The sequence below is a fragment of the Aquarana catesbeiana genome, linkage group LG02 (assembly GCF_042186555.1).
Source record: "Aquarana catesbeiana isolate 2022-GZ linkage group LG02, ASM4218655v1, whole genome shotgun sequence".
Taxonomy (NCBI): domain Eukaryota; kingdom Metazoa; phylum Chordata; class Amphibia; order Anura; family Ranidae; genus Aquarana; species Aquarana catesbeiana.
This window is the reverse complement of record NC_133325.1, coordinates 289,257,196-289,282,730: the sequence shown is the minus strand read 5'-3', so window position 1 is coordinate 289,282,730 and position 25,535 is coordinate 289,257,196. Positions and strand designations below refer to the sequence as shown.

At 41.7% G+C, this 25,535-nt stretch overlaps 1 protein-coding gene across 1 annotated transcript in view; it reads left to right on the top strand.

The window, feature by feature from the left end:
• Positions 1–25,535, top strand: part of COL4A1 (collagen type IV alpha 1 chain) — a 241,783-nt gene that overhangs the window by 85,036 nt on the left and 131,212 nt on the right. The window contains exon 2 of the mRNA XM_073614495.1: positions 15,572–15,628. Coding sequence (XP_073470596.1) covers positions 15,572–15,628 — 57 coding nt within the window. The remainder of the gene's footprint in view (positions 1–15,571; positions 15,629–25,535) is intronic.

Genomic DNA, 25,535 nt, shown 5'->3' with positions numbered 1-25,535 from the left:
CCCCTACAACAGAGCTTTTTTTTTAAATTCCCTGGAGATGGGCTTTAGCATTTGCATATGGGTTCAATGCTAGATGTTCCCTGCTACCTGTGCTGCAATGGACTTGTGGAAAATGATATACCCGCACAAAATTACTGTAAGAATATCATTCAAACAATTGTGCAACTTTAGAAATGGCATCCGTTAGTCTCCATCATGATTAAACCTCAATGCAACAAAAAAAAATCATAACATACACTGACAGATGGTTCATGCTGATTTTTCATGACAATGACTATTCATAGGATGAAAATCAATACTGTGCTAAATCATACATTGACTGGCATTTTTATGGGCTACAGATCATAAAGAAAACTTTGCTGGCTTCAAGTGTAAACCTACATGTTTATATAGCTGGGTCAATATCATATTCACAGGGAATGATAATGCTAAATAAACAGGAAAAATTACAGATGTAAGAGAATCAGTTTGCATCACATAAGTTCACATTAATGCAATGTTTACATTTAATCTAGTTTAGAACACATTCACAGGAAAAGACAGATTGGCTATGGCTATATCGTTACATTTAATCAAATACGTGTCTTATCCTAAAATGCAATTAAAGAATACCATGTAAAAAGAAATTATTGCGGCATCCATGAACATTTTTTGCTTTGCGCCCCCCCCCCAGTCATTTGCCCATATTTCTAGGATTACAGCCAAACTCCTTCAAACAGAAAAGACCATAAGCATAGGTGTGCACAGCCTATTTCATTAGGGTGTGCACCCCAAAGCTCAAACACATATGTGTGTGCATGTGTATTCAGTATGTTCAGTATGTACTGCGGGTGTCAGTAGAGCAGTGGACGATGTCAGTAGGGCAGAGTTTGATGTCAGTGGGGCAGTGGACAATGTCAGTGGTTTTTATTTTTACTATTTTATTTTTTTACAATTTTTATTTTTTTTTAATTATTATTTACAATTTTATTTTTTTTATTTGTTTTTTACAATTTTTTTAGGAACCCCATTGGGGGGCTTTGGTGAAATATCACGGGTCTAAACAGGGGGCATCTGCGGCACACAAGGTGATTAGGGTGTGCCCAGGCACATCTGGCACACCCTGTGCGCCCAGGCACATCTGGCACACCCTGTGCGCACGCCTATGACTATAAGGCTCCAAGAACATCCATTGTAAGCTCCTTGCTGTCTCTCACCTACAGAAAGACTGACATGTTACTGTGGGTTGATTTACTAAAACCGGAGAGTGCAAAGTCTGGTGCAGCTCTGCATGGTAGCCAATCAGCTTCTATCTTTTGGTTGTTCAATTAAGCTTTGACAAAAAAAACCTTGAAGCTGATTGGTTCATATGCGCAGCTGCACCAGATTTTGTACTCTTCCGTTTTAGTAAATCAACTTAATTGTTAGAAGTTTTTCACAGCCACCAGCCAGATTCAAATCTGCCATGGAAGTTTGAATCCAATTGTTGACAGATAGAGGAATTTAGGCAGCACAGAGTCTTGTGACTTACAGAGAATTCTTCTTTCACCCCTGCCCGCCGACTGCCTCCCAGCCCTAAGGGTTCTAAACACCGGGAGGCGGAGGCGGGCATTCGAGTCATGTGACCGCTGTGATTGGCTGTCACAGCGGTCACATGATTGGAAAGCTCTCGATCACTAGTATGCATCTAAAGTTCTCCGGTAACCATCGGCTGCCATGCTGGGAGCGTGCAGGGAGTGCGCACTCAGCACAGGGCGGCATATATGCGGCTGCTCGGCTGAAGGTCCACATACCGAGAGGCTGTATATACAGTATGTGTGCAGCCAGCATGAAGAAGTTAAAGCTGAACTCCAGGTATGATCTTTATTGCATACTTACATTGGTGCCTGGCACACTGTAAGCATGCAAAACTCATACTTGAGGGGCCGCTGGGGAAGCTGACCATCACGTCAGTGCTAATACAGACTAAGGGCATGATACAAGAGATGGTCAGTGCCTGCAAACATGCAGTAAGAGACTGTGAACATGACAGAGAAGTTGTTGGAGACAGGGGAAATATTTCAAGAGACAGTAATAGACTGGAGACACATTATATGAGACTACTGGATAGCATTACTATAATATGGCAATAGGGAAACATAGATTATGGTCTGCAGGGGGCCTGAGGGCAGCACAAAGAGCGACATGCAGGTTGGGCACCAGGGCTGCAGATAAAAAGGTACAACTTATGTAGGAGGATTTGCTTCGGCACTGTGCATTTCCTTGAGGTCAGTCACTTTACTGGGTATATGTGCGGGTTTATTATCACTTTACATGCCCTAATTCATGTGAAAATACTAGTAACTCAGATAAGTTTTCCTATTACCTCCTATTACTAAACACTATGTAGCTATGTGGATACATGACGTTTAGCATATTTGTTAATTCTTATAGTGAAAGCTTCTGTAGTCTGCCTTGATTTTATAAGATGTTATAAACTCGAAACAATATTTAGCTGCTACCAATAATTCCACAACATTATTAAAACAATTATTAAACCTTGCAGTTTTTTAATAAATCTGCTCCTATAAAATCAAGATATTTTCTCATTGGCAACAACTGTTATCCCCCCAAAGAAGATTTTAGTTTCTGTTCTTCTTTCAGCGTCTTTTACCGACCTTCATATACAATCATTAACAGCAATGACCTATTGCCTCATTCCGCACCACTGATTTCTCTACCGGCAATTTATTTGGAAAACATGACTAGACTGTACTTGTTGTGTCCTTCAATTTATTTACAGTCTATTAAGCCCTCAATTAATACATGGTATATTTATTTGATTGTTGATATTTTAGTAAGAAGACTAATAATATGATACAGTTATGCTTAGGTTTCAGTCTATAAGTACCAGACTCACAGTCTCACGCAGAGTACAAGTACAGTACAACTTAAAGTACAACTGAAGACAAAACTCTTTTTTAAGTTTTGGATAGAGTGTAAATCTTCCCATGGGGACACTAGTTCTGGTGACCTGGGGTTCCCCGTGACATTACCTTAATATGCAGGGAATTCCTGTCACCTCCTGTTTGGCTTTGGGACAGGAAGTGAAGGGAAAGCTCCCCAATGGGACACCGATGTCAAAAAAAAAAAATAACTGACAGGGGTTAAGACCCTCCCTTACTCTATTCAAAATGAAAAAAAAAGGTTTGTCCTGTAGTTCTACTTTAATTTTCTATTTGTAAAAAAAAATAATTTGCTAATGTCCAAGCATTTGCACAAAAGTCACAAATAATACCTGTAATGTTTGTAATGTCAGTTTATATTTTTAAACTTTTGCAGGGTGAACGTAGCATTCTCTTACATTTGATCCCACGAGAAAAAGTTTAGGAAAATTCAACTAGCAGAATTAAGCCTGATTCACAAAACTGTGACTTCGGATGGGATTTGAGTTGCACAGAATCGCATGGCAAGGGAAATCTTATTGGTTTTTAATGGTGCCCATTCTACTCAATGTGAAGTAGAACTGTGTGATTTTGGAAAAAGTTCCTGCACTATCTTGGCGCAATTTACAGTTTGACTGGGCCCCAAAGAATATGAAAAGTCCTATCAAAGTTGCTCATATAATCACACTGTAAATCACATCATAGTTGCATTGCAGTAGTGTGAACCAAGCCTTAAGGATCATTCAACCAATAAAGAAAACAGATTTACTAAGGAGAACAATGACGTTCCGTCCCTGTAATACTGTATAGGTCCTGTATATCAGTCCACTCTCTGCAGTTGCTGATTGATTACTGTCTGTGGTCAGCACAGGAATATCCATATACTTTGTACACAGTGCAAAGGTCTCCCTGCTATTATTCCTCATCTGGTTGAATGTTTCTCTTTTGGTTGAATGTTCTTTAAGGCTAGGTTCATACAAGTACAGCTGCAACTCGATCAGACGTTTAGTGTGATTATGTTGTGGGAGTTGTTAGCGGTTTTCTCGCTTTTCTTGGTTTCTTGCTTTTTTGATACCACCACTTTTTTGTGGTAGGGGGAGCAGCCTGGATAATGGTTGTTAACCCTTTTCCACCACATTTACATATATATGTGGCCTCATAGAAGCAGGTCTTCTTCTATGGTGCCGCATATACACTATATTGCCAAAAGTTTTGCGACACCTACCTTTACATGCACAACTTTAATGGCATCCCAGTCTTACTCCGTAGGGTTCAATATTGATTTGGCCCACCCTTTGCAGCTATAACAGCCTCGACTCCTCTGGGAAGGCTGTCCACAAGGTTTAGGAGTGTGTCTATGGGAATGTTTGAATGTCACGTTCCTCCATCCCAAACTCGCTCATCCGTGTCTTTATGGACCTTGCTTTGTGCACTGGTGTGCAGTCATGTTGGAACAGGAAGGGGCCATTCCCAAACTGTTCCCACAAAGTTGGGAGCATGAAATTGTCCAAAATGTCTTGGTATGCTGACACCTTAAAAGTTCCCTTCACTGGACCTAAGGGGCCAAGCCCAACCCCTCAAAAACAACCTCACACCATAATTCCCCCCTCCACCAAATGATTTGGACCAGTGCACAAAGCAAGAACCATAAAGACATGGAGGAGCGACTTTGGGGTGGAGGAACTTGACTGCTTTGCACAGAGTCCTGACCTCAACCTGATAGAACACCTTTGGCATGAATTAGAGTGAAGACTTCTCATCCAATATCAGTGCCTGACCTCACAGATGTGCTTCTGGAAGAACGGTCAAACATTCCCATAGACACACTCTTGTGGACAGCCTTCTCAGAAGAGTTGAAGCTGGTAAAGCTTCATGTGTGTGTAAAGACAGGCGTCCCAATACTTTTGGCAATATAGCGTATGTGTACATGGATCAGAACAGTGTTCCGATCTGTGCATTGGACCTGCATAGTTACATAGTTAGTAAGGTTGAATAAAGACACCAGTCCATCGAGTTCAACCTGAGTGAGTGTGGGTGCGTGTCTACAATTGTCCCTATCCATGTACATTGTATCTCATTAAGATGCTCATCTATTATATTATTATTTCATTTAAGGTACCCATACAGGGCCGTCAATTTACGCAGCGCTCCACACATACATCGCACCCTACCCTAATCTAAGGTCCCCAACTCACATTCATACATACTAGGGCCAATTTTGGACAGAAGCCAAATTAACCTACCAGCATGTCTTTGGAGTGTGGGAGGAAACCGGAAACCCAGAGAAAACCCACACAGGCACAGGGAGAACATGCAAACTCCAGGCAGGTAATGTCGTGGTGGGGATTCAAACCAGCGACCCTTTTTACTGCTAGGCAAGAGTGCTACCCACTACACCACTGTGCCACCCATGTATGTAATCTCCCAGCTGACTGCCTGTCGATGATTTGAATGAGTTGCATGGAACACCAGTGCATCCCACGCACGAGAAAAGGCCCAATGTACACCAGTGTGAATAAAGCCTAAACCTCACTACCTCATTCCTCACCCAGGGGTTGCCTCATTTTATGCTAGGAGCTTTTTTGGCTATTCAATACTTACATATTTCTGTAATGAGACAATAAAATCTATGACAGGAACGTAAACTTGAGCAGAGCATTGTAAAATCTCCCGCTAGAGGAAACTCCTGCTGAGCGAAATATGGAACTGCTATTGTTGACCTTCTGCTAGTTGCAAAAATATTTCTGAAAACAGGAAGATTCTTTAATTTCAATACCTTGTCCTCATGCACATGGACGTTTTTACAGCCGCGTTTTTTAGCGTTTTTTACAGCTTAAAAACGCCTGTCTATGTTAGTCTATGGATTCATGCCCACCTAGACGTTTTTGAGCTGCAAATAGCCTAGGCGTTTTTAAGCTGTAAAAAAAACCCAGGACCAGTGCGTTCCGAGGAGCGGCGCTAGAGCTGTAAAAACGCGAAACGCGGAAAAACGCGGAAAAACGCGCAAAAACGCGCAAAAACGCGACCGCAGCGTTTTTTCGCGTTTTTTAACTCCGGCGTTTTTTGGTTAAAAAGAGATGATTGGACACTGTAATCTCTGTAAAAACAGGAATTTCCTGTCTGGACATTAGATTACCCAAGAGTCCTTTGCACAGCCGTGTGACTGTGGTGATATTGGCACCAAGATGGCTAGTGCTAGTGCAGTCTCTCAGGTTGCATTAATCAATGCGGTACAGGCCCATCCAGAATTGTGGGATGTGGCACATCCACTGCATGGAGACCACATCCGCAAGGTGAAAGCCTGGGAGGACATATGTGCTGCGATTACCCCTGGCTGGGAACAAATCAGAAATTCTGAAAGAAAGGAGATAAGTAAGTCTATTTTCCTTGAATGCATGATCTGTTTGTGTGTAATGTAAATGAAGATTGCATATTTAACCCTTTGTTTTCCATGTTATTTTAGGTAAAATTATGCAGCGGCGCTGGAAGTCCCTACGTGACCGTGTCAGGAGGGACCTCACGGACGAAGACAAGGCGGCACGTAGCGGAGCACCAGCGCCAACCAAAAAAAAGCACGTTTACCACACCAATCTCCAATTCCTCAGGCAAAATATGCAGAGCCATACCAGACCGTAAGTTAGGGTTAGGGGTTAGGGTTAGGAGTTAGGGTTAGGGGTTAGGGTTAGGGGTTAGGGTTGGGGTTAGGGGTTAGGGTTAGGGGTTAGGGGGTTAGGGGTTAGGGTTAGGAGTTAGGGTTAGGGGTTAGGGTTAGGGGTTAGGGGTTAGGGTTAGGAGTTAGGGTTAGGAGTTAGGGTTAGGGGTTAGGGTTAGGAGTTAGGGTTAGGGGTTAGGGTTAGGAGTTAGGGTTAGGGGTTAGGGGTTAGGGTTAGGCTTAGGGGTTAGGCTTAGGGGTTAGGGTTAGGAGTTAGGGTTAGGCTTAGGGGTTAGGGGTTAGGGTTAGGAGTTAGGGTTAGGGGTTAGGGGTTAGGGTTAGGCTTAGGGGTTAGGCTTAGGGGTTAGGGTTAGGAGTTAGGGTTAGGCTTAGGGGTTAGGGTTAGGAGTTAGGGTTAGGGGGTTAGGGGTTAGGGTTAGGGGTTAGGGTTGGGGTTAGGGTTAGGGGTTAGGGGTTAGGGTTAGGAGTTAGGGTTAGGGGGTTAGGGTTAGGAGTTAGGGTTAGGGGTTAGGGGTTAGGGTTAGGAGTTAGGGTTAGGGGTTAGGGTTAGGAGTTAGGGTTAGGGGTTAGGGGTTAGGGTTAGGAGTTAGGGTTAGGGGTTAGGGTTAGGAGTTAGGGTTAGGGGTTAGGGGTTAGGGTTAGGCTTAGGGGTTAGGCTTAGGGGTTAGGGTTAGGAGTTAGGGTTAGGCTTAGGGGTTAGGGGTTAGGGTTAGGAGTTAGGGTTAGGCTTAGGGGTTAGGGTTAGGAGTTAGGGTTAGGGGGTTAGGGTTAGGGGTTAGGGTTGGGGTTAGGGTTAGGGGTTAGGGGTTAGGGTTAGGAGTTAGGGTTAGGGGGTTAGGGTTAGGAGTTAGGGTTAGGGGTTAGGGTTAGGGGTTAGGGTTAGGGTTAGGGGTTAGGGTTAGGCTTAGGGGTTAGGCTTAGGGGTTAGGGTTAGAAGTTAGGGTTAGGGGTTAGGGTTAGGGGTTAGGGTTAGGAGTTAGGGTTAGGGGTTAGGGTTAGGGGTTAGGGTTAGGGGTTAGGGGTTAGGAGTTAGGGTTAGGGGTAATCGCAGTAATCGTTTATACAATTTGTATTGTTTGCAGGACAACTTCAAATTTTAGACTTGGAGAGGTGGATGAGGAAGATACAGAGCTTCAGAGACCAAACAGTCCAATGACCACCTCTGGATCTCCACGACCGATCAGCGAGGGAGTTGTTGAGGGCACAGATGAGGTAACTGCTTCGGTCTGCCTGTCTATCTCATTGTCTGTCTGTCCATGTACATGTCAATGTAAACATTTTTGTTCTTTTGCAGGAATCGAGGGCTGTGGAAACACCGTCTCCTGCCAGTTTACAAAGTGGAGAGCAGCGCGGTCGTGGCGGTGTTCGTGGCCGTGGCCGTGGACGTCAGGCGAGGGGCGGCTATAATCCCGAGGCTGATGACAGGGTGCTAGCACTGCTGCAGGAAGTGCGGCAGGAGAGGCGCAGTATGGATGCCTTTTTAGACCCCAATAACCCACGCGCCTGCTTCTGCCGCAGCCTTTACCACATCCTGGAGGACATTGGGGGAGACCAAGAGAAACTTTGTATGGATCGCATGTACGGTATTGCAATGCAATACAGACATGCAAAATTAAGTGGCGGGCCACCTCCATGCGATCCATATAATGTTTCTCATGATCCCCCAATGGCCCCTTGGACCTCAGCAGTGCTAGCACCCCACTCTCACTATCAGCCCCCTCCTCCACGCCAACCACCACCTATGCCGTCCCAGACCTCATACCATAGCCTGCAAGCGTATGCTGATTGTCCACCTTCCACCTCCCATTTTCAGCCCTCATACCCTCTACCCCGCTACCAGCAAGATTTTGGGAGTGATCGCCAGGCCCAACCGTTACCCCGTCCCCAATCCCCACATCCCCAATGCAATCAACCATCCACCACCACCTATCACCATTTGTAATCACAAAATAAAATCTTTTTTTTCTTGAAATGCCAGTTGTGATCCCAATCCTTTATTTAATTTTTTATTTTTTTTGAAAAGTCTTTTATATGATGCACAACAGCACTCCTTTGCACTCTGCTTGCCCTGAAGGCAGAGTGCAAAGGACTCTATCGTACTCTGCCTTCGGACAAGCGTAAGCTTGCTCTTTTTTGGGCTTAGCCTAGGCTTACCCCGAAGGCAGAGTCAAATTGACTTGTAGAACAATCGTTGACAAATGGACCAAAAAATAACAAACTTAAATTTTGAAATGCTTTATTTCAAAAAACACAAGACAGCAAAGGCAAATATTTTTTAGACATAATCATTCTGCCATGATACCTCTCCATCAGGTGTTTCAAAAAATTCTGCAAATTGGTTTCGAATGCTCATGACACGTGCAGTTGAACGCAAGTCCATAAATTGAACCCTCTGAAGTTGTCTAATGGGCTCCTGTTCAACATTATTTCGGTCACTGTCCCGCAGAAAATTGTGCAGAACGCAGCATGCCAGGACGACTTGAATGGCGTTGTCAACATCCAATTGCATACATGTCAGCAAAACTCGCCATTTGGCCGTGCACACCCCGAATGCACATTCAACAACACGGCGTGCACGGCTGAGCCGATAATTGAAAATTTTTTGTTGTCGGCTGAGACCAGTGCCACTGTATGGCCTCATTAGATTTTCAGCCAGTCCAAAGGCCTCATCTGCCACCATGACTAATGGCAAGCTGGGTTCTTCAGTGCAGGGTAGAGGCCTGCTTTCAGGAATATTGAGTCGTCCCTCATGTAGACGACGTCCGAAGGCCGACTCGCGGAATATGCGGGCATCACCTTGGCTTCCATATGCTCCCACATCTACAAACAGAAATTTGAGGTGTGCATCGGACAATGCCAGGAGGACCACCGAAAAATATTTTTTGTAATTAAAATATGAAGATCCAGAGTGGGGAGGCTTCTTCACCCTGATGTGTTTCCCATCAAGGGCTCCTATACAATTTGGGAACTGAGTTTTTTCCCAAAAAGTGTCCACAACTGATTCCCAGATGTCTTCGGTTGGCTCTGGCATTACAACGTTATGCAATTCCTCCCATATTGCCACACATGTTTCCTTTATTATTTTTGAGACCGTTGAGAGGCCAAGGAGGAAGTAGTGATGCAAAGAGGCATAACTTTGTCCCGTGGCAAGGAACCTAAGATAACATAATAAATTTAGTTATTGAAAGAGTAAAGCATAAACATAAGTCCTAACCCTACCCTTAAACCTAACCCTATCTCCTAACCCTAACCCCTAACCCTAACTCCTAACTCCTAAGCCTAACCCCTAACCCTAACCCCTAACCCTAACCCCTAATCCTAACCCCTAACCCTAACCCCTAACCCTAACCCCTAATCCCTAACCCTAACCCCTAATCCTAACCCCTAACCCTAACCCCTAACCCTAACTCCTAACCCCTAACCCTAACCCCTAACCCGAAACCCTAACCCCTAACCCCCTAACCCCTAACCGTAACCCTAGCCCCTCCTCCCATATGTGTATTCACTTACCTGAGTGTCACTAGCATCCGTTCCTCCGGTGACACAGAGCTACGCATCACAGTGTCCATCCTTGTGAGCCTTGGCCTGAGCCTCTCCAACAGGTCATCAAAGAGCGGCACTGACATCCTTGTAAAGTTGAAGAACTTTGTTGGATATGAGCGCAGTTGGGAATAAATATTGCCAAAGTACCCCGTAGAAAACCGATTGGATACCATTGGATGCACCCAAAATCGACGTCTGCTGCTTCTCTCCTCCTCCTGTCTCATTCTCCTCTGCCTCCGCAACACAATCAGAAGGATTGCCTCATCGATCTTTTGCATGACAGGATCCATATTTCTCAGAAAAATACTGAAAAATACTGAAATATACTGAAAACTCTGAAACACTCTGAAACACTCTCTCCTCTCTCTCTCTCCTACCAAAATGGCACCGACACATGCTCATTAACATGTTTTCTTTGGTTTCTGTGGCATTGTGGGAAATTTGGGAGTGTATATAGCTGAGAGATGTGTTTTTCATTGAAAAACGCTACTTAGCGCTAACGCGCAAAAACGCGCAAAAACGCGCAAAAACGCTAATGCAAAACGCGGTAAAAATCGCGTTTTTAACGCCGGTTTTTCCAGGCGTCGAACCTAGCTTTACAGCTCGTTTTTTAAAACGTCCATGTGCATGAGGACTTAGGGTAAACCAGGAACAGGTGTGTAACTAGTGACATGAGGGTCAGAACTCTCATTCTACATTTATATTCTGGAAAGGATTGACACCAGAAGATCAGTATGACAGCCAGACATCTTCAGCAAGAAGGGGCCAGCATTGGAAGCTTTCCTATTACTCTCAGCACAGGTTTCCTTAACTTAGAAACACATTTTCAGGTGTGCATTATGAGTACTTATGACAGCATTAGTTTTATACCCTGTTTGCCTTGTGCTTTCAGACATCTTCCCAAAGCAGAACTCCAGCCAAAATAAGTAAAAAAAAAATGGCCCATCAAAAGACAACATATCAAAACAAGACTTTGCTGCACTATTCAGCTTCATTCTGTAGATTTATCCTGTAGTATTTTTTTTTTACTGTTGCTAGATGTCCTCTGATGACCAGTATCATTTAACCCCACTCCCTCTGAGCCCAGGTTGTCCTGAACCAGCCCCAGCTAGTAACTGGGTAGTAAAGGAGAAACAGAAGTGTGATAAGCTCATCTATCTGCCACTTTACTCTCTCTTCCTATTGGCTCGCCACTTGTCTGCAGATATACTGATTGGCTCCTTGTACTGCTTTTTCCTGTCCCATCCAGCCCTACTATACAGGGACTTCAATAGGCTGATCCAAGGTCATATATTTATACTGCTTGTATTTAGACATACATTTCATGATTTATCATTCAGGACATAGTTGCATATTTGTGCCTTTATATTCACCTAGGGTTTAGCTTTAAAGCTGTATTTTTAGAACTAGGGATAGTGGATTCAGGAAAGTCGCTGATTCATCACTTTATGATTCTCATTTAGATGTGTCTGATCTGCAGAGAATCTAAAATATATAATTCTTCAGGTTTTCAAACCAACTTTTATGTTCCATGTATAGTTTATTTTTGTGGAAACATAACATACAGTAGTGCTTCAGGTGTAAGCTACTTATGCTACCACACATATATTAGCCTCAACTAGGCAAGGCATACAAAGCAACTCAGCCTTTGTATTCATGGTTTGCAAAAGGAACCTCTCAGTAGAGACCTTTGGAAGCTGCAACTGCTAACTTGTTTCAATGGTGCAATTTAGCTTTACAACCTAGGGGGTCACTGAAACAAAACAAGTGTGTGGGTCATATGCCCTGATACTGCACTGATTGCAGGTGGCATCGGCTATCAGAAAATAAAAAGCCTGGCAGAGGGGAATCTTCTATCCCATCATTAGCATTGATAGAGGAATCTATCATTTTTTTTTCATTCAACCTGCAGTCTGAACAAAATTAATTTATATGTGTATGACATTAAGCTCTAGTTTTTAAAAAAAAAGTCTATTCAATTATGTATTCTTAACGCAAAAGTACCTTGTGTTGTTCTCAGCCTCCTCAAAATCTCCAAATTCATTTTTTGTAGCTGTAAGAGGATATAATTTCAATATACAAATACCATACTGGTGACCCCACAATAGGGATAAAACTTTTTCATGGATGGGAGTTTAACAAGACTCGTGGACACTCATTAAAATTAGAAGAAAAGAGGTTTAACCTTAAACTATGTAGAGGGTTCTTTAATGTAAGAGCGGCAAGGATGTGGAATTCCCTTCCACAGGCGGTGGTCTCAGTGGGGGGCATTGATAGTTTCAAGAAACTATTAGATAAGCACCTGAACAGCTGCAAAATACAGGGATATACAATGTAATACTGACATATAATCACACACATGGGTTGGACTTGATGGATTTGTGTCTTTTTTCGACCTCACCTACTATGTAACTATGTAACTATGTAATCTGACTTCCTATTAGAGGGTGGCTTTGTGCATTCTCCATGGTATGTTGGAACGTAGCCACCCTCTCGCTTGCTCATAAGGTAGATTTGGGAATATGGACTATGGGATTTGTAGTGTGCATAGAGCGATGCACTTGTTCACAACTAGCATGCACTGTTATTCCAAACAAATGGAAGTGAGAGGGAAAATAAAAGCTTCAGAAGCTTATGTAGGACAATACATGGAGGCAGTAAAATACAATAAGAAATTAGATTACAGGGCCATTAGGTAGTAGATGTTTAAAGATTTGTTCTATTTAAAATGGCACTTTAGTATTAACATATCCCATTAGACGCAGTCTGTCTAGACAGTATGATCACCTGCTGACTTGGCTTCATCCATAGGCAGCGTGACTCTTCCATAAGAAAGAAAAGTTAATTCAACACAATTTGACTTTAGCTAATTGCAGTACAGAGGATGTTTTTGCAGTCCATTGAAGTGTAATAAGACAATTCTTTTCCTCAGCCCTGTCCCTGTGAGGAACTAATATTGACTGAGAGAACATGGAGGAAACATGGAGAGGGTCTATCTAGGACTAAACTAACTAGCACTAAATAGGAGGGATAGGCAGAGGTAGATACCAATTTACATACGTTTTAGTGGCCCAAAAATGTCACTGGATTACACCAGACTACTGAACAATAATAACCTCATGCAGTTCAATAAAACACAGAACAATTACATAAAAGGGGGACAGAACAGGATCATTTTTGGAGAATAGGGATATTGTTTAGTGTCACTTTAAACTTTGACTCGCTGTAGTCATGGAAGGGTTAAGCATTTTACTCCATGCACTTTTTGGAGTTGGACCAAAAGTGTCTATTTCATATTCCATTGTATATAACTCTACAGCTTTGCAGTGCATAGATACAGACTAGAAATGCCTGCATTTTAAAAATACATTTCTGATCTGAAAATGTGAAATCAATAAATAACTTACATTGCAGATACTATATACAAACATATTTTTGTTTTTAGGTAAGGCATGTGATTCTGGGGAATCTCTAGTAATAGGCCACCAGCTAGGACGGCAGCCAGGCCCGACATATTTCAGAATGTTATATAGTGAAGAGGTTTGAAGGAATTCCAGAGATAAGCTGAGTAGCACATCCATAGCTCCTTATTTGGTTGGGATGCTGGCAGATTGAAGGCATCACAATGCACATTACATCAAAGTACTAAGAAAATCCTAATCAGGTATTTGCAAAAGGAATGAATGAAAATGCATGCAAAGGAAAGGTCCCAAAAGATAATAAAAAAAATATGGCCTGATGCTGGACACATCAGTCAGTAACAGTTCATACAGATAGAATTACTATTGAGTGTTGCTCATTGATCATCCGCTATCAACGTCAGATAGTGCAAATGATTAGATAAGTAAAACACCCATTATTGCATCAGCAGATGTTTCTTCCAAACTATTTTCAGAATGTTAACATTTGTATACGATGTGGTATGAAATGGATTCAAAATCTAAATATGTATTAAACCATAATTCTGTATCAGTTTGTGCCTAACAGAATTATGGGAGAATTGATGATGACTGCTGGTAACCTGCAGTAGAAAATCTAAGCACATTTCAAAAGATTACTGGGCACACAAGTGCAAATGCAATAATCTAAAGCAACCACATTTTTTTTTATCACTGGTCTATTGCATCATGAAATAAAGCAAGAGAATAATGCACTTTGCACCAGAATACTTCACTTTGTCTATTTGATTAAAAGAGAAGTATGTCTTTTGAAAAAGAACAAAGATTTATACTCACCTAGGTGAATGCAGCACTGATCCGATGCTGCATCTGTCCCCTGCCAGCTCCCCACTGAGAACTGAGTGATCAAACGCCGCTGATCACTCAGTTCTCCCTTCCATTCTGAGCAGAGAGCCATGACTGTCAGTCACCTGGAGTGCTGGGCTTGGAAGGAGGAGGGAGTGGCTGGCTCAGCCTCTCAGCGGCTCACTGAGAGGCTGAGCCAGGTGCCGGTCCAGGCTTCTGGGTGGATCCCGACTGTAAAGTCAGGATCTTTTCCGATCCTGGACTGGCTGAGTGACATCAGCAGCTTTAGCCCGCTGTTGGCTAAAAATAGCTCACAGGGGTGCAGAACAAACTGCACTCTTGGGATCAGGAGGATTGCAGCAAAAATAGCTTTGGCCATACTCCTCCTTTAAAGCTGAACTCCAGGAATTGTTTGTATTTCATACTATCATTAGCCCAGGTTGAATACAATGTAAGTATATACTACTCATAGTTGATGGATTGCTGTGGAAGCTGAAAATCGCTGTTTGGGTTGGCTCTTGTACAGTGATAGCCACAATCTCCCAAATCCTGCTTAGGTTCTATCGAGCAGCTGCCCCACTGCACACTGACCACAGGGGGTTGCTTGCTCAGCACCACCACCATTCATGGAACACCTTGTACTCATTGAACAAAAATACAAGGTGTCCTATGAATGGCAGTGGTGCTGTTCAGCATCATTAAGTATTATTAATTTAGACACAAGACTTTTTGTAAACATCTGTCAAATACTACCTTAAAAGGATTGATGTAGGATGATGCAGTGATGGAGCTGTAAGTCGTGCTACATTGTCAGGGGCTGTCAGGAACTGCATGCTCAGAAGAACTCCATTCATTCACCAACATTTGTTCTTGACTATTTAGCCTTGACACAGTGGTACCTTTTATTGCAAAAAGCCATGACATTTACTGCATTTACTAAAACGGGAGCACTCAGAATCTGGTGCACCTGTACATGGCAGCCATTCAGTTTCTAACTTCAGCTTGTTCAGTTAAGTTTTGACAATAAAACCTGGAAGCTGATTAGTTTTCTATGCAGAACTGCACCGGATTTTGCACCAAGCAGTTTTAGTAAATAACCCCCTTTGTTCACCAAGTCTTTTTTGTATGTGTGCTGAGCAAACAGTGTAAGACAATAAAAGCACATTGTAAATGTTAACATATTTAACTATCTCTCTTTTCTTTTACAGGCATGCAATGGATGTGGAACTAGCAAATGTGACTGCAGCGGAGTAAAAGGACAAAAAGTAAGTGTTTATGAGTTGGTTTTTTTTACAGGGGATCCAATTTAAACCGGCCAGGAGTACCTTCCTACCCCGTTCATCCTTCACAGATCTCTAAGCCCATCTCCAAGGCCAAGACTTGACTCCCTTGCTGCCTTGAATGTCAAAATCATTCAACCAGTAAGAAAGCTGTCTTTGCAATAAAGGTAGTCCTCCACTACCTTAACTTGTGGGGCATTTGTTTTCTTTTGCATCCACCTGAACCTAATACATTTCAGACACAAAGGTGAGGGTCAGGGGTCCAGAGGCTTCTAGCTAGAGGTTTTCTAACTACACCTCTTCCCCACTTCCTGTTGTCACATCCTTCCTTGTCCCAGCAACAGAAGGGGGCAATAACCCCATTTTTGATCTAAAAGCATTCAAAGGCTTCATTTATGAAAAAAGGTTCTGAGCAGAATTGACCTGGTCAGTCCTTGCTTACACTTCTTTGGGAGAGAATCAGAGTTGGAATTGTATCTGAGCCTGATTGTGGACATGGCCCTGTGTAAAGTTTTTCCTTCAGCAGGACAATTTCCCAGTCTCTGTGTTCAAACATTCAGCAGTCTGCAATCCAGGAGCCATCCAAGTCTCCTTTTTTCCCAAAGGGGTCTTGGGTCTATCTATTTCTTGCTTTCAGGCAGTTCCAAATGTCCAATCAAGGCCATTGCAACTCAAAATTCTGGCAGTGTGGGACGTTAGAGTGCAGTCTCTGGTCAGTCTCATAAGTCTGATGGAGGAACAATCCTTCCTCCCAATGGCTCTCATGGTGGATGTCAGCCTATCAGGCTGAGGTGGAGCCTTGGGTACCCTCCATGTAGGGGACTTAGCAGCCAGAAGAAGCTCTATTCCTGATCAATATTCTGGAATGCAGGGTGATTCATGGACATACACCAGTTAGGCATGTTAGCCCTGTAAGAAATTGTCCTGCTGCCGACCAAATTTATTATGCTCTATACTCTGCAGGATCTTAATTCTTGTAGTAAAGCACCATCCTGTACTCCTTGTCTCTAGGAAATTTGGGCCTACGATACTTACAATTGTCCTGTAGCTGTTCAATTGTACACTGTTGTGTCTTCTGCTGTCTCCTAATCCTTGTTAAAAAAAGTGCCTGTTTTTTTCTCTATTACATTTCAATCAATCCTACCTCATTAAAGTGGTAGTAAACTGCATAAAAAAAAAAAAAAAAAAAAACGGTCCCCCCGCAGGATAATGTCATAATGTACTACTGTGTACCGCATTCTAGCTCATTTTGCCAGACTTACCTAAAAAAGGAAGCCCTCTAGCAGAACCCTGTCACCGCTGACAGTGAATCCATCTTCACCCGGTCTTTATTCCGGGTTTGCGGGCTCCAGCTGTTTGAATGGCCGAGCCATGATGACATCACTCCCATGCATGCACGCAGGAGTCAATGCCGCAACACAGCTGCTATGCATGTAATTATCCCCTAAATGGTGCACGTTTAGGAGATATTTACTGTACCTACAGGTAAGTCTTATTATAGGCTTTTCTGTAGAAGCAAAAAAACAAAGGGAGTTTACTTCCACTTTAAGAGCATTTAAAGTGGTCATCTACGTCTACACTGCTGTATCATCTGTGGTCTTCTAACTCTTTATGAAGTTTTGATAGAAATTGGCCAGCAGCAGGATAGCAGGACATAGACAAATGACAAAGAAGGACTTTCCCTTTGAAACATGTTACCGTCCCCTACACGTCCCCTACACGTCCCCTGTCCTTCCATCAGTGTATTGAGGATTCCACGAGGCAGTGTCAGTGGAGTTAGATACTGCGTATTGGCGGTCTTTCTGGACAGCTGTCAGATCTGAGCTCTCTCCCTGCTGGCCGAGGAGTGTGACTAGCTGATGCTGGGTACAGCCTGATGGTATTTCCTTCCTGGTGGACAAACTCTTTTAATGGTAAACATTGAGAATTGTACATGTAAGTGTACTATTTTGTTTTATTTGTTAAATTGACACTACTATGCTAAAAAAGATCCTGCACTGATGTTCTATTGTCCTTAAGCTGTATTTCAAACAAGATGCACCAAACTCTTAGTGAATAGAACCTCGGCAGATTTACCCATCTCTACTGCTGACCTACTTACTACAAAAAAGAAAAGAGATAAGTTGAACAAAAACAAGGCCATTAAAATCACTATTCTCCATTTTCAGTATGAAATCTGTAGAGGTTAAACACAGTATATGCAAAGTAGGTTGTTCCCCATGACTTTGCTCTCTGGAGCTAAATTTGAGATTGTTTCATTGTATTTCGATTTATGTGAATTTCATATGCAGTCGTTCTCTAATTACTGGAATAATTGAGTAGGAAGTATTCATCCTATGGGGGAACATTAATATGTTTTCCAGAATAAATCCCTGAAGCTTTATGAAGGAAAGAGAGACCTAAAGCAGGATGTAGACTTAGAGCAGGATGTGGAAGATGGGAGGATGACCCTGAGATTAATCCTTGTTAAATCTAAGACCTAGATACCATAGAAGGGGGAAGGGCAGTCTCAGTAAAATTTTTAAAAACAGTGGATTTTTTAAATCACTTATTCAGACAAAAAAAGGAATAGGTGCTACTGAATTAAAAGAGAAGTTCAGGAATCTCAAAAAAAAGAACAATACTCACCTAGATGGCTGCTGCACTGATCTCAGCTGCAGCTGTCCCCTGCCGCTTCTAAGACTGAGAACTGAGAGACTGACTTGCATTTACCGTTCTCTGCTTGCCCCTCCAGCACTCACTGGACCGCTGGGCTGTTCAGGAGATGGGAGCGGCTGGCTCGTTAAGAGGATGACCCAGCTTCTGGGCGGATCCCAACCCTATGGTCGGGATCTTTTCAAGCCTGGACGGGGTCTGTGACATCAGCTGACAGGGGCTTCTGCCCACTGTAGGCTGAAAATGGGTCACAGAAATGCAATACTTACTGCCCAAAGCTTTGGCCATACTTCTCCTTTAAGTCAGTTCAGATGAATCACTTATTGATTTGCTATGCAACCTACGCGAGGTAGCAGCTTTGCCACCCCTATCCCATTCTCTTCAACTGATATTGATAAAGATAGTAACAGGTACAGGGAAGCATTGCATTACATTTGCTTTGTCTTTGCTGACATGGCCTCATTAAACCAACTACCTACAACAAGAGCTTCCTTCCTTGTAATTAATAGCAGGTGCACAGGTTTGACCGATTGTGCTATACCTCTGGTTTATTGCAGGAGCATGAAGGCTGTAGCTGGACCCCCTAGATACCCACGGGACTCTATGCCCAGGTCTAAGTTGCCCTGTGGATACTTTACTCAATTTTAGAATTATGATTCATGAATAGTATAGTTTTCTGCAGAATGAAAACATATATATGCATAGATTCAGGAGAATAAATGATTCACAATTTTCAGATCAGCCAGTCTCCCCATGGGTTTCAAACAGATGTGCTCAACATTAAAAAAGACAGGTAAGAAGTCCCAAAAGACCATTTTTTTTACCAGTTCACAGGAAGTGGGGTTGCAATGTCTAGGTGTAAGAGATAGCTTTGTGCCTAACATCATTTAAACAAATAAAATGATAATAATACCGGAAACATTTCACTCACTTATAAATCAAACAGAATTATCACGTGTGATACCAATGCTTGAAATTATGCTTTTTCCTTGCAGTATTTTTAAGTGTAATTTAGTGTATCAGTGTAACAGTGTAACATGTCCTTAGTTCCATTATTAACATTAACATTGTACAGTTGTAGCAAAGAAATAATATATTCCTAATACACTTCACTTGTATAAACCAAGGTACAATTGACTTCTTTTTGCTCTGCTGAATACAAATATAAACATAATTAACTAACTGGAAAGTAACGTTGTATGTCCTGAAATGTTCTGCCTTGAGGGAAATTTGGCTGATTCTAGTATAAGTAAGGAATTGTTAATATATTGTGTTAGCTGACATCTGTATCAGAAGGCCTAAACAAAAACATTATTAGTGAGAACCATACCTTTTCTTGGCATGTTAGCATGGTTTGTAGCTATTGGCATCAATGAAAAATGTATTTAGGAAAAGAATAGCAAACTAAACGTAATGTTTACGTTGTTAGGGGGTACTATCCCATATCTGCAGACCATGGATACTAAAGCTAGGTTCACACTTCTGCAAACTGAGTTCTGTGTGTAGATGGCCCATTCATTTCAATAGGCTGCCCTACCCACAGAAATGCAGGGAAAGATGTCCCTGGCGCTTCTTTTTAAATTGAGCCACACGAGTCACATGGTGCTGAATTAATGGCACACCTATGCGTCTGCTAAAGAGCAGCGCGTTTTGCCTTCACAAGTGTGAACCTAGCCTAAGTTTAAAAGTATCTTTGTCCTGGGATCTTCCAGAACTGCATTATGATATTTAATAAGGGTATCTCTGCAATTAATGGGGAGGCACCCACATTGAATTATGGAATGTGATGGGGGCATATCTGTGCTTGGCTTTCTGAAAAAGGCAAAGTTTGCATGGGATTGGTTTACAGCTCTTACTGCAGACTGCAGGCACTGGATAGTGCCCACTATCATCTGGTTGGGTTTGTATGCTTTCACTAAGTACAGGCAGACATGAAATCTAATTGTACTTATGCATCTAATCCAGAAGATGACATAAAGTAGAATACATCTCACTTTAAGGCCAGCCATAAAGGGAGTTATTTACTAAAACTGCATGGTGCCAAATCTGGTGCAACTCTGCATAGAAACCAATCAGCTTCCACATTTTATTGTCAAAGCTTAAGTGAACAAGCTAAAGTTAGAAGCTGATTGGCTACCATGCACAGCTACACCAGATTCTGAGTGCAACAATTTTAGTAACACTGTCTAAAAATTTCAGAACTTGCATGGCTAGATTAACCAGCTACTAAGTAATGTGTCTTTTTTCTAATATAAGTATTCTATTAGAGCCTTCTGTAAGTGCAAGCTTTTCTCCCAGTGTCCAACTATTATATGACACATAGAATGCTACTTTAATGTGTGGATTGGAAGAGAACTTCATCTTAGGATCCTCTGCCACCTGCTAAAATGTGCATTGAGATCTGACTATGTTCAGTTGGAGTAACACACTGGTGGGACCCACCATAGCTTTGATTGGCATCTACATTCAACACATGTTGTAATGGGATAAATCTCTTTTCTATAGAAAAAAAGGTGAATGATCTGTTAACGATCATAGAATTTTTTCTAACATGTTCGGAAAATTTCTTTACCTAATGCTGCATACACACGGTCAGAATTTCCGACAACAAATGTGCGATGGGAGCTTGTTGTCGGAAATTCAGACCGTGTGTAGGCTCCATGGGACATATTCCGTCGGAATTTCCGTCACACAAAATTTGATCTGGATCTCAAATTTTCCCACAACAAAATCCGTTGTCAGAAATTCCGATCGTGTGTACACAATTCCGACGCAAAAAATTTCACGCATGCTCGGAATCAAGCAGAAGAGCCGCACTGACTATTGAACTTAATTTTTCTTGGCTTATCGTACGTGTTGTACGTCACCGCGTTCTTGACGTTTGGAATTTCCGACATCATTTGTGTGACCGTGTGTATGCAAGACAAGTTTGAGCCAACATCTGTTGGAAAACAAACATGGATTTTGTTATCGGAATGTGCGATCGTGTGTACTGTGAGCAGCACTTGATGCCTTCAAGTGCTCTTAAGTGCTCAAGTTTTTGTAAGCAATGCTTGAGTTACCGCTTAAGACTAAACAATACATGTCGTCTCCAACCCTCCACAAAATGAAAAACAAATAGATTTGAGACCTTTGATATATGTTAACTATGACCTATTGGTTAACTTAGGACAAATGCCCATTCAACTATTAAATAAAATTGCCTTGTTTCCTTCTGCACATTGAAAGCAGATGCCTAATGTGCAACTTCTCCTGTTTCGAGAATATGATGTGCCTGGAAATACCTATAGTCAGCCTTATAGGTACACCTGGATATGAAAAAATAGGGGTACGTGCACTTAGAAAAGTGCATTAGAACGATTGGAATCCAGTTTTGGTTGGCTTGTTTTTCAGTGACATAGACTGACTTTTTAACATAATTTGATTCTCTTTCATCACAAGTAGACTTCAATGGAAGTATCAATTTGCAAGCCATAATACCTTGTATTTTAAAAATAATTTAAGAATGTGTTAACTAGAAGACAATATAGTCAGTATGAGCTAAAACCTCTATGGAAAAATCCTAATTGTCCCCACTCTGCAATCGTAAAATTGATTTAAAATTCCAGTACCACGGAATTCCATGTATGATAATGCTGAGAAATAGTCGTGGCAGCTGGCTGGCTGAGATCATACAATGAATTCTTCATATTAGTGTTCCAGCTGCATCGTATCCCAGGAGGCCTTAATAGATGTTTTGGCTTCCCACTACACATTAATACCAGTCTGGATATGACATTTGTTATGGTCTTTTTTTTCTACTGGCAAGAGTTTGCCTCTTTTTCTGAAGCTGTGATGAATGAAAAGTTTAATTTACTACTATATCAATGAATATTATAATATGTGTACTACCATATGAAATAGTACATGTACATAGCAAATAAATAAGCACAGTGTGCACATGTAGCTTACTCTGAAGAGTAAAATAAAAATCCTATGTATCCGCAGCTGTGCATAGTAACCATAGTAATCAGCTTCCATCTTCAGTTTGCTCAGTTAAGCCAGTCATAGACGGTGCTATTTTCTTTCCTGCAACCACTGGAAATTGCTTAATTCCCTCATCAAAACAGCCACTGTTGATGGGGGAATCCCTCCCTCGGAACTATAGTTTTCTCCCTGCAGGAGAACGTGCAGTGGTTATTGCTAGAGGCTATAGCGGCTGGCAATAAACGCTTGAAAAATTCTACAGGCTAGTTGTACCCAAGTTGATTGATCAAGCAACTTGGGTACAAGCAGCCTGCCCATATATGGTTTAAATCTTGGCCGGTCCCTGCTGAATCGGACAAGATTTGAACCGTCTATGGCTGGATTTATGCATTGGAAATAAAAGAGAGAAGCTGGTTGATTATCATGCACATCTGCTTCAGATTCTGTCTGCTCCAGGTTTAGTAAATCCCCCAAAGGTAATCACTTTTCTTTGCAGCATTTTCATTCAGTACTTTAAAATGTAAATTATTCAGTTTTCTGAAATATTTCATGCATAACCGAAAGTACTGTAAAGAATTCCTAAAACAAATAAATGGGGAAAAAAATGTAACATTTTAGTGTTTATTTAAAATGAATAGATGCCATATTGCAGCATTATGTAATATTTAATCTTCACATTCTGGCACTCTGCTAGGTATTAATTACATGCCTACTTTTTCAAAATGGTCAGTTTAACAAAACATGATGTCAGTGTACCCTTTAGGCCAAACAATGCATCAAATTACCTTTACCAAACTAAACTAGAACAGCTTTTATTTATCTATTGCTCTGCCCTTTCCTGTTGTCGGACAATAGAATGGGTAATCCAGATGGAACAGTTATTTATGGCAACAATAATAGTAGAATCTTTTCCTGGTGTTGTGTCCTTACCTCCAAGCAATGAGACATTTAAACAAAATATACACAATGTTCCATGGAATGGAGGAAATTGGGAAAACATATGTATTCTGATCACTGTAGCAGAGCTGTAAATTCTCATTAGATGTGTTTTTACAATATATCCTAATGTATTCAGTACAAAAAAAGTAAATAGTGCACCGTACTAACAAACAAGCAGCTGGCTATCCAGATCATAGGCACAGCAGGAGTTTGGTATAAAGGGGTGATATTGGTTATGGAAACTGAGCAAAGTATGTACTAAAGATTGAAAGAATAAAGTGTGATTTAAAAAAAAGCTAGCCTACACACTGAGGTTGATTTACTAATACGGGAGAGTGTGAAATCTGGTGCAGCTGTGCATGGTAGCCAATCAGCTTCTAACTTCAGATTGTTAAATAAAGCTTTGACAAAAAATCCTGGAAGCTGATTGGCTTCTATGCATAGCTGCACCAGATTTTGCACTCTCCAGTAAATCAACCTCACCATCCAAAGACTCTGACTGTCCCTCCATGTACTAAACTTTCTTTCCAACCAATGTCCTTCAGTCCACTGATTACCAGCCGAAACTAATAGAATCTCTCTTGATTGCTGTAGGGACCACCTAATGTTTGTATGTTATCATAATTCATTTAAGTTTATGTCAGTATTTAATAGTCTTTACTTTACAATATTTTAATATCTGCCATAGTTGACAGGCAGGGGTGGTGTCAGTATTTTCCTTTCTTTTTTTTTTTTTGGCTGCTGCAGCATTGTAATGGGAGTTCGAATAGTGAAGCTAAGTCTACAATCCTGAATCCCATATCATAATAAAGTACATATACCATATTGAGTAGTTCTTATTCAGAAAAAGAAAACACAATAGTGTTGTATAGTAAACAATCACAGTATGATATTAAAATATTGAATATTAATTATTAATAATACAACAGACTGAAGAACCCAAGGACACATGCAAAAATCCCCCACCCCCCTCTCCCAAGCAAAAAAAATCCCTGCCATTAAAATTCCTTCTCTCCATTCCAAGAAATAATTTTAGGGCCCTTTCACGCTGATCAGTTTTTCTTCCATTTTTGCCAAAAGCAAAAGAAAAATGCATGACCATTAAATCCTATGGAACTTTTCACACCAGTCAGTTGCAGGCCAGTTGCATATTTAAAAGTCCTTCATGCTGCATGTTTGGTGTGGAAAAATAATGCACCAAGAACACACCTCCCCATTGGAAAACACATGCAAAAATGCATTAAAAATGTACCGCAGTTGCATTTTTGGTGCATTTTTTGAATCACATGTCCATTTTTAACAGGAGAAGAATGCGCCGGAAACACAGTGGAAACATACATTTTTACCATGTTTTTGCAACAGAGCTGTTGAAAGAACCCTTACAAGACTCCAATATGGAGTGGCCCAGAGCACTGAGTAAGGGGATGTCCTCCTCTCCCAACAAAGCCACTTTGCATCTACAGTCTGATATAATAACATCCAGTGGTGGCTCGTCCATACGGGGCGCAGGGGTGCCGCCCCCCTGAGCCACGTGCCCGGCCCCTAATCTACATGCAGGGCACCGGATGCATGGATTCCAATGGGTTTTTTTTTTTTAGAAGCAGATAAATAGAGCCAGAGGCTCCAATTGGCTTAAAAAAAGAGTAGGCTTGGGGCGCAGAGCAATGCGCCCTAAGCCCACCCATTTTATGACAATAGTGAATTAATATTCGCTATTATCTTCCTGATTTTCCTCCCAGCCAATCAGGAAGCGGATCCTGAGACCCAATTGGCCGAGAGGAGAAGCGATTGTATTGGCCGCCGAGGAGGAGGAGGAGGAGAAGACGCAGGGGAAGCCGCCATAAAGCTGAGGAGGAGGAGACGCTGGGTGAAGCCAACGAGGAGGAAACTCTTCCTGCGACCTAGGGGAAGTGTGGGGCTGGTGGGCTGACGATCGAACTAGGTGACCGACTGACCAACCTGTCAACTACTAAAAAAAATGGAGCACCAGCCGCCACTCATATCATCATCTAGTTGTATATTTCTTATGATTCATCCCCTGCATTTAGGAATGATAAATAAAATTACACCGATTTTATTAAATAAATAACGAGACAACTCTGGAAATTAAAGCTTAGGAAATATGCACATTATAACTGTACAAACTTCAGTTATTGCTGATTTCATGATTTTCTGGTGCAGCGCTCCCTCTTGTGGATAGATGGTAGAGCTATTTTTTTTCTAGTTACAGGAATTCAGTCTTTATATTTTAGGCTGCCATTGCTTCTGAACATGCTGACTGCTTGATTGTCATGATGATCCTTTGCTTTCACTACATAGTCATAAGTACACA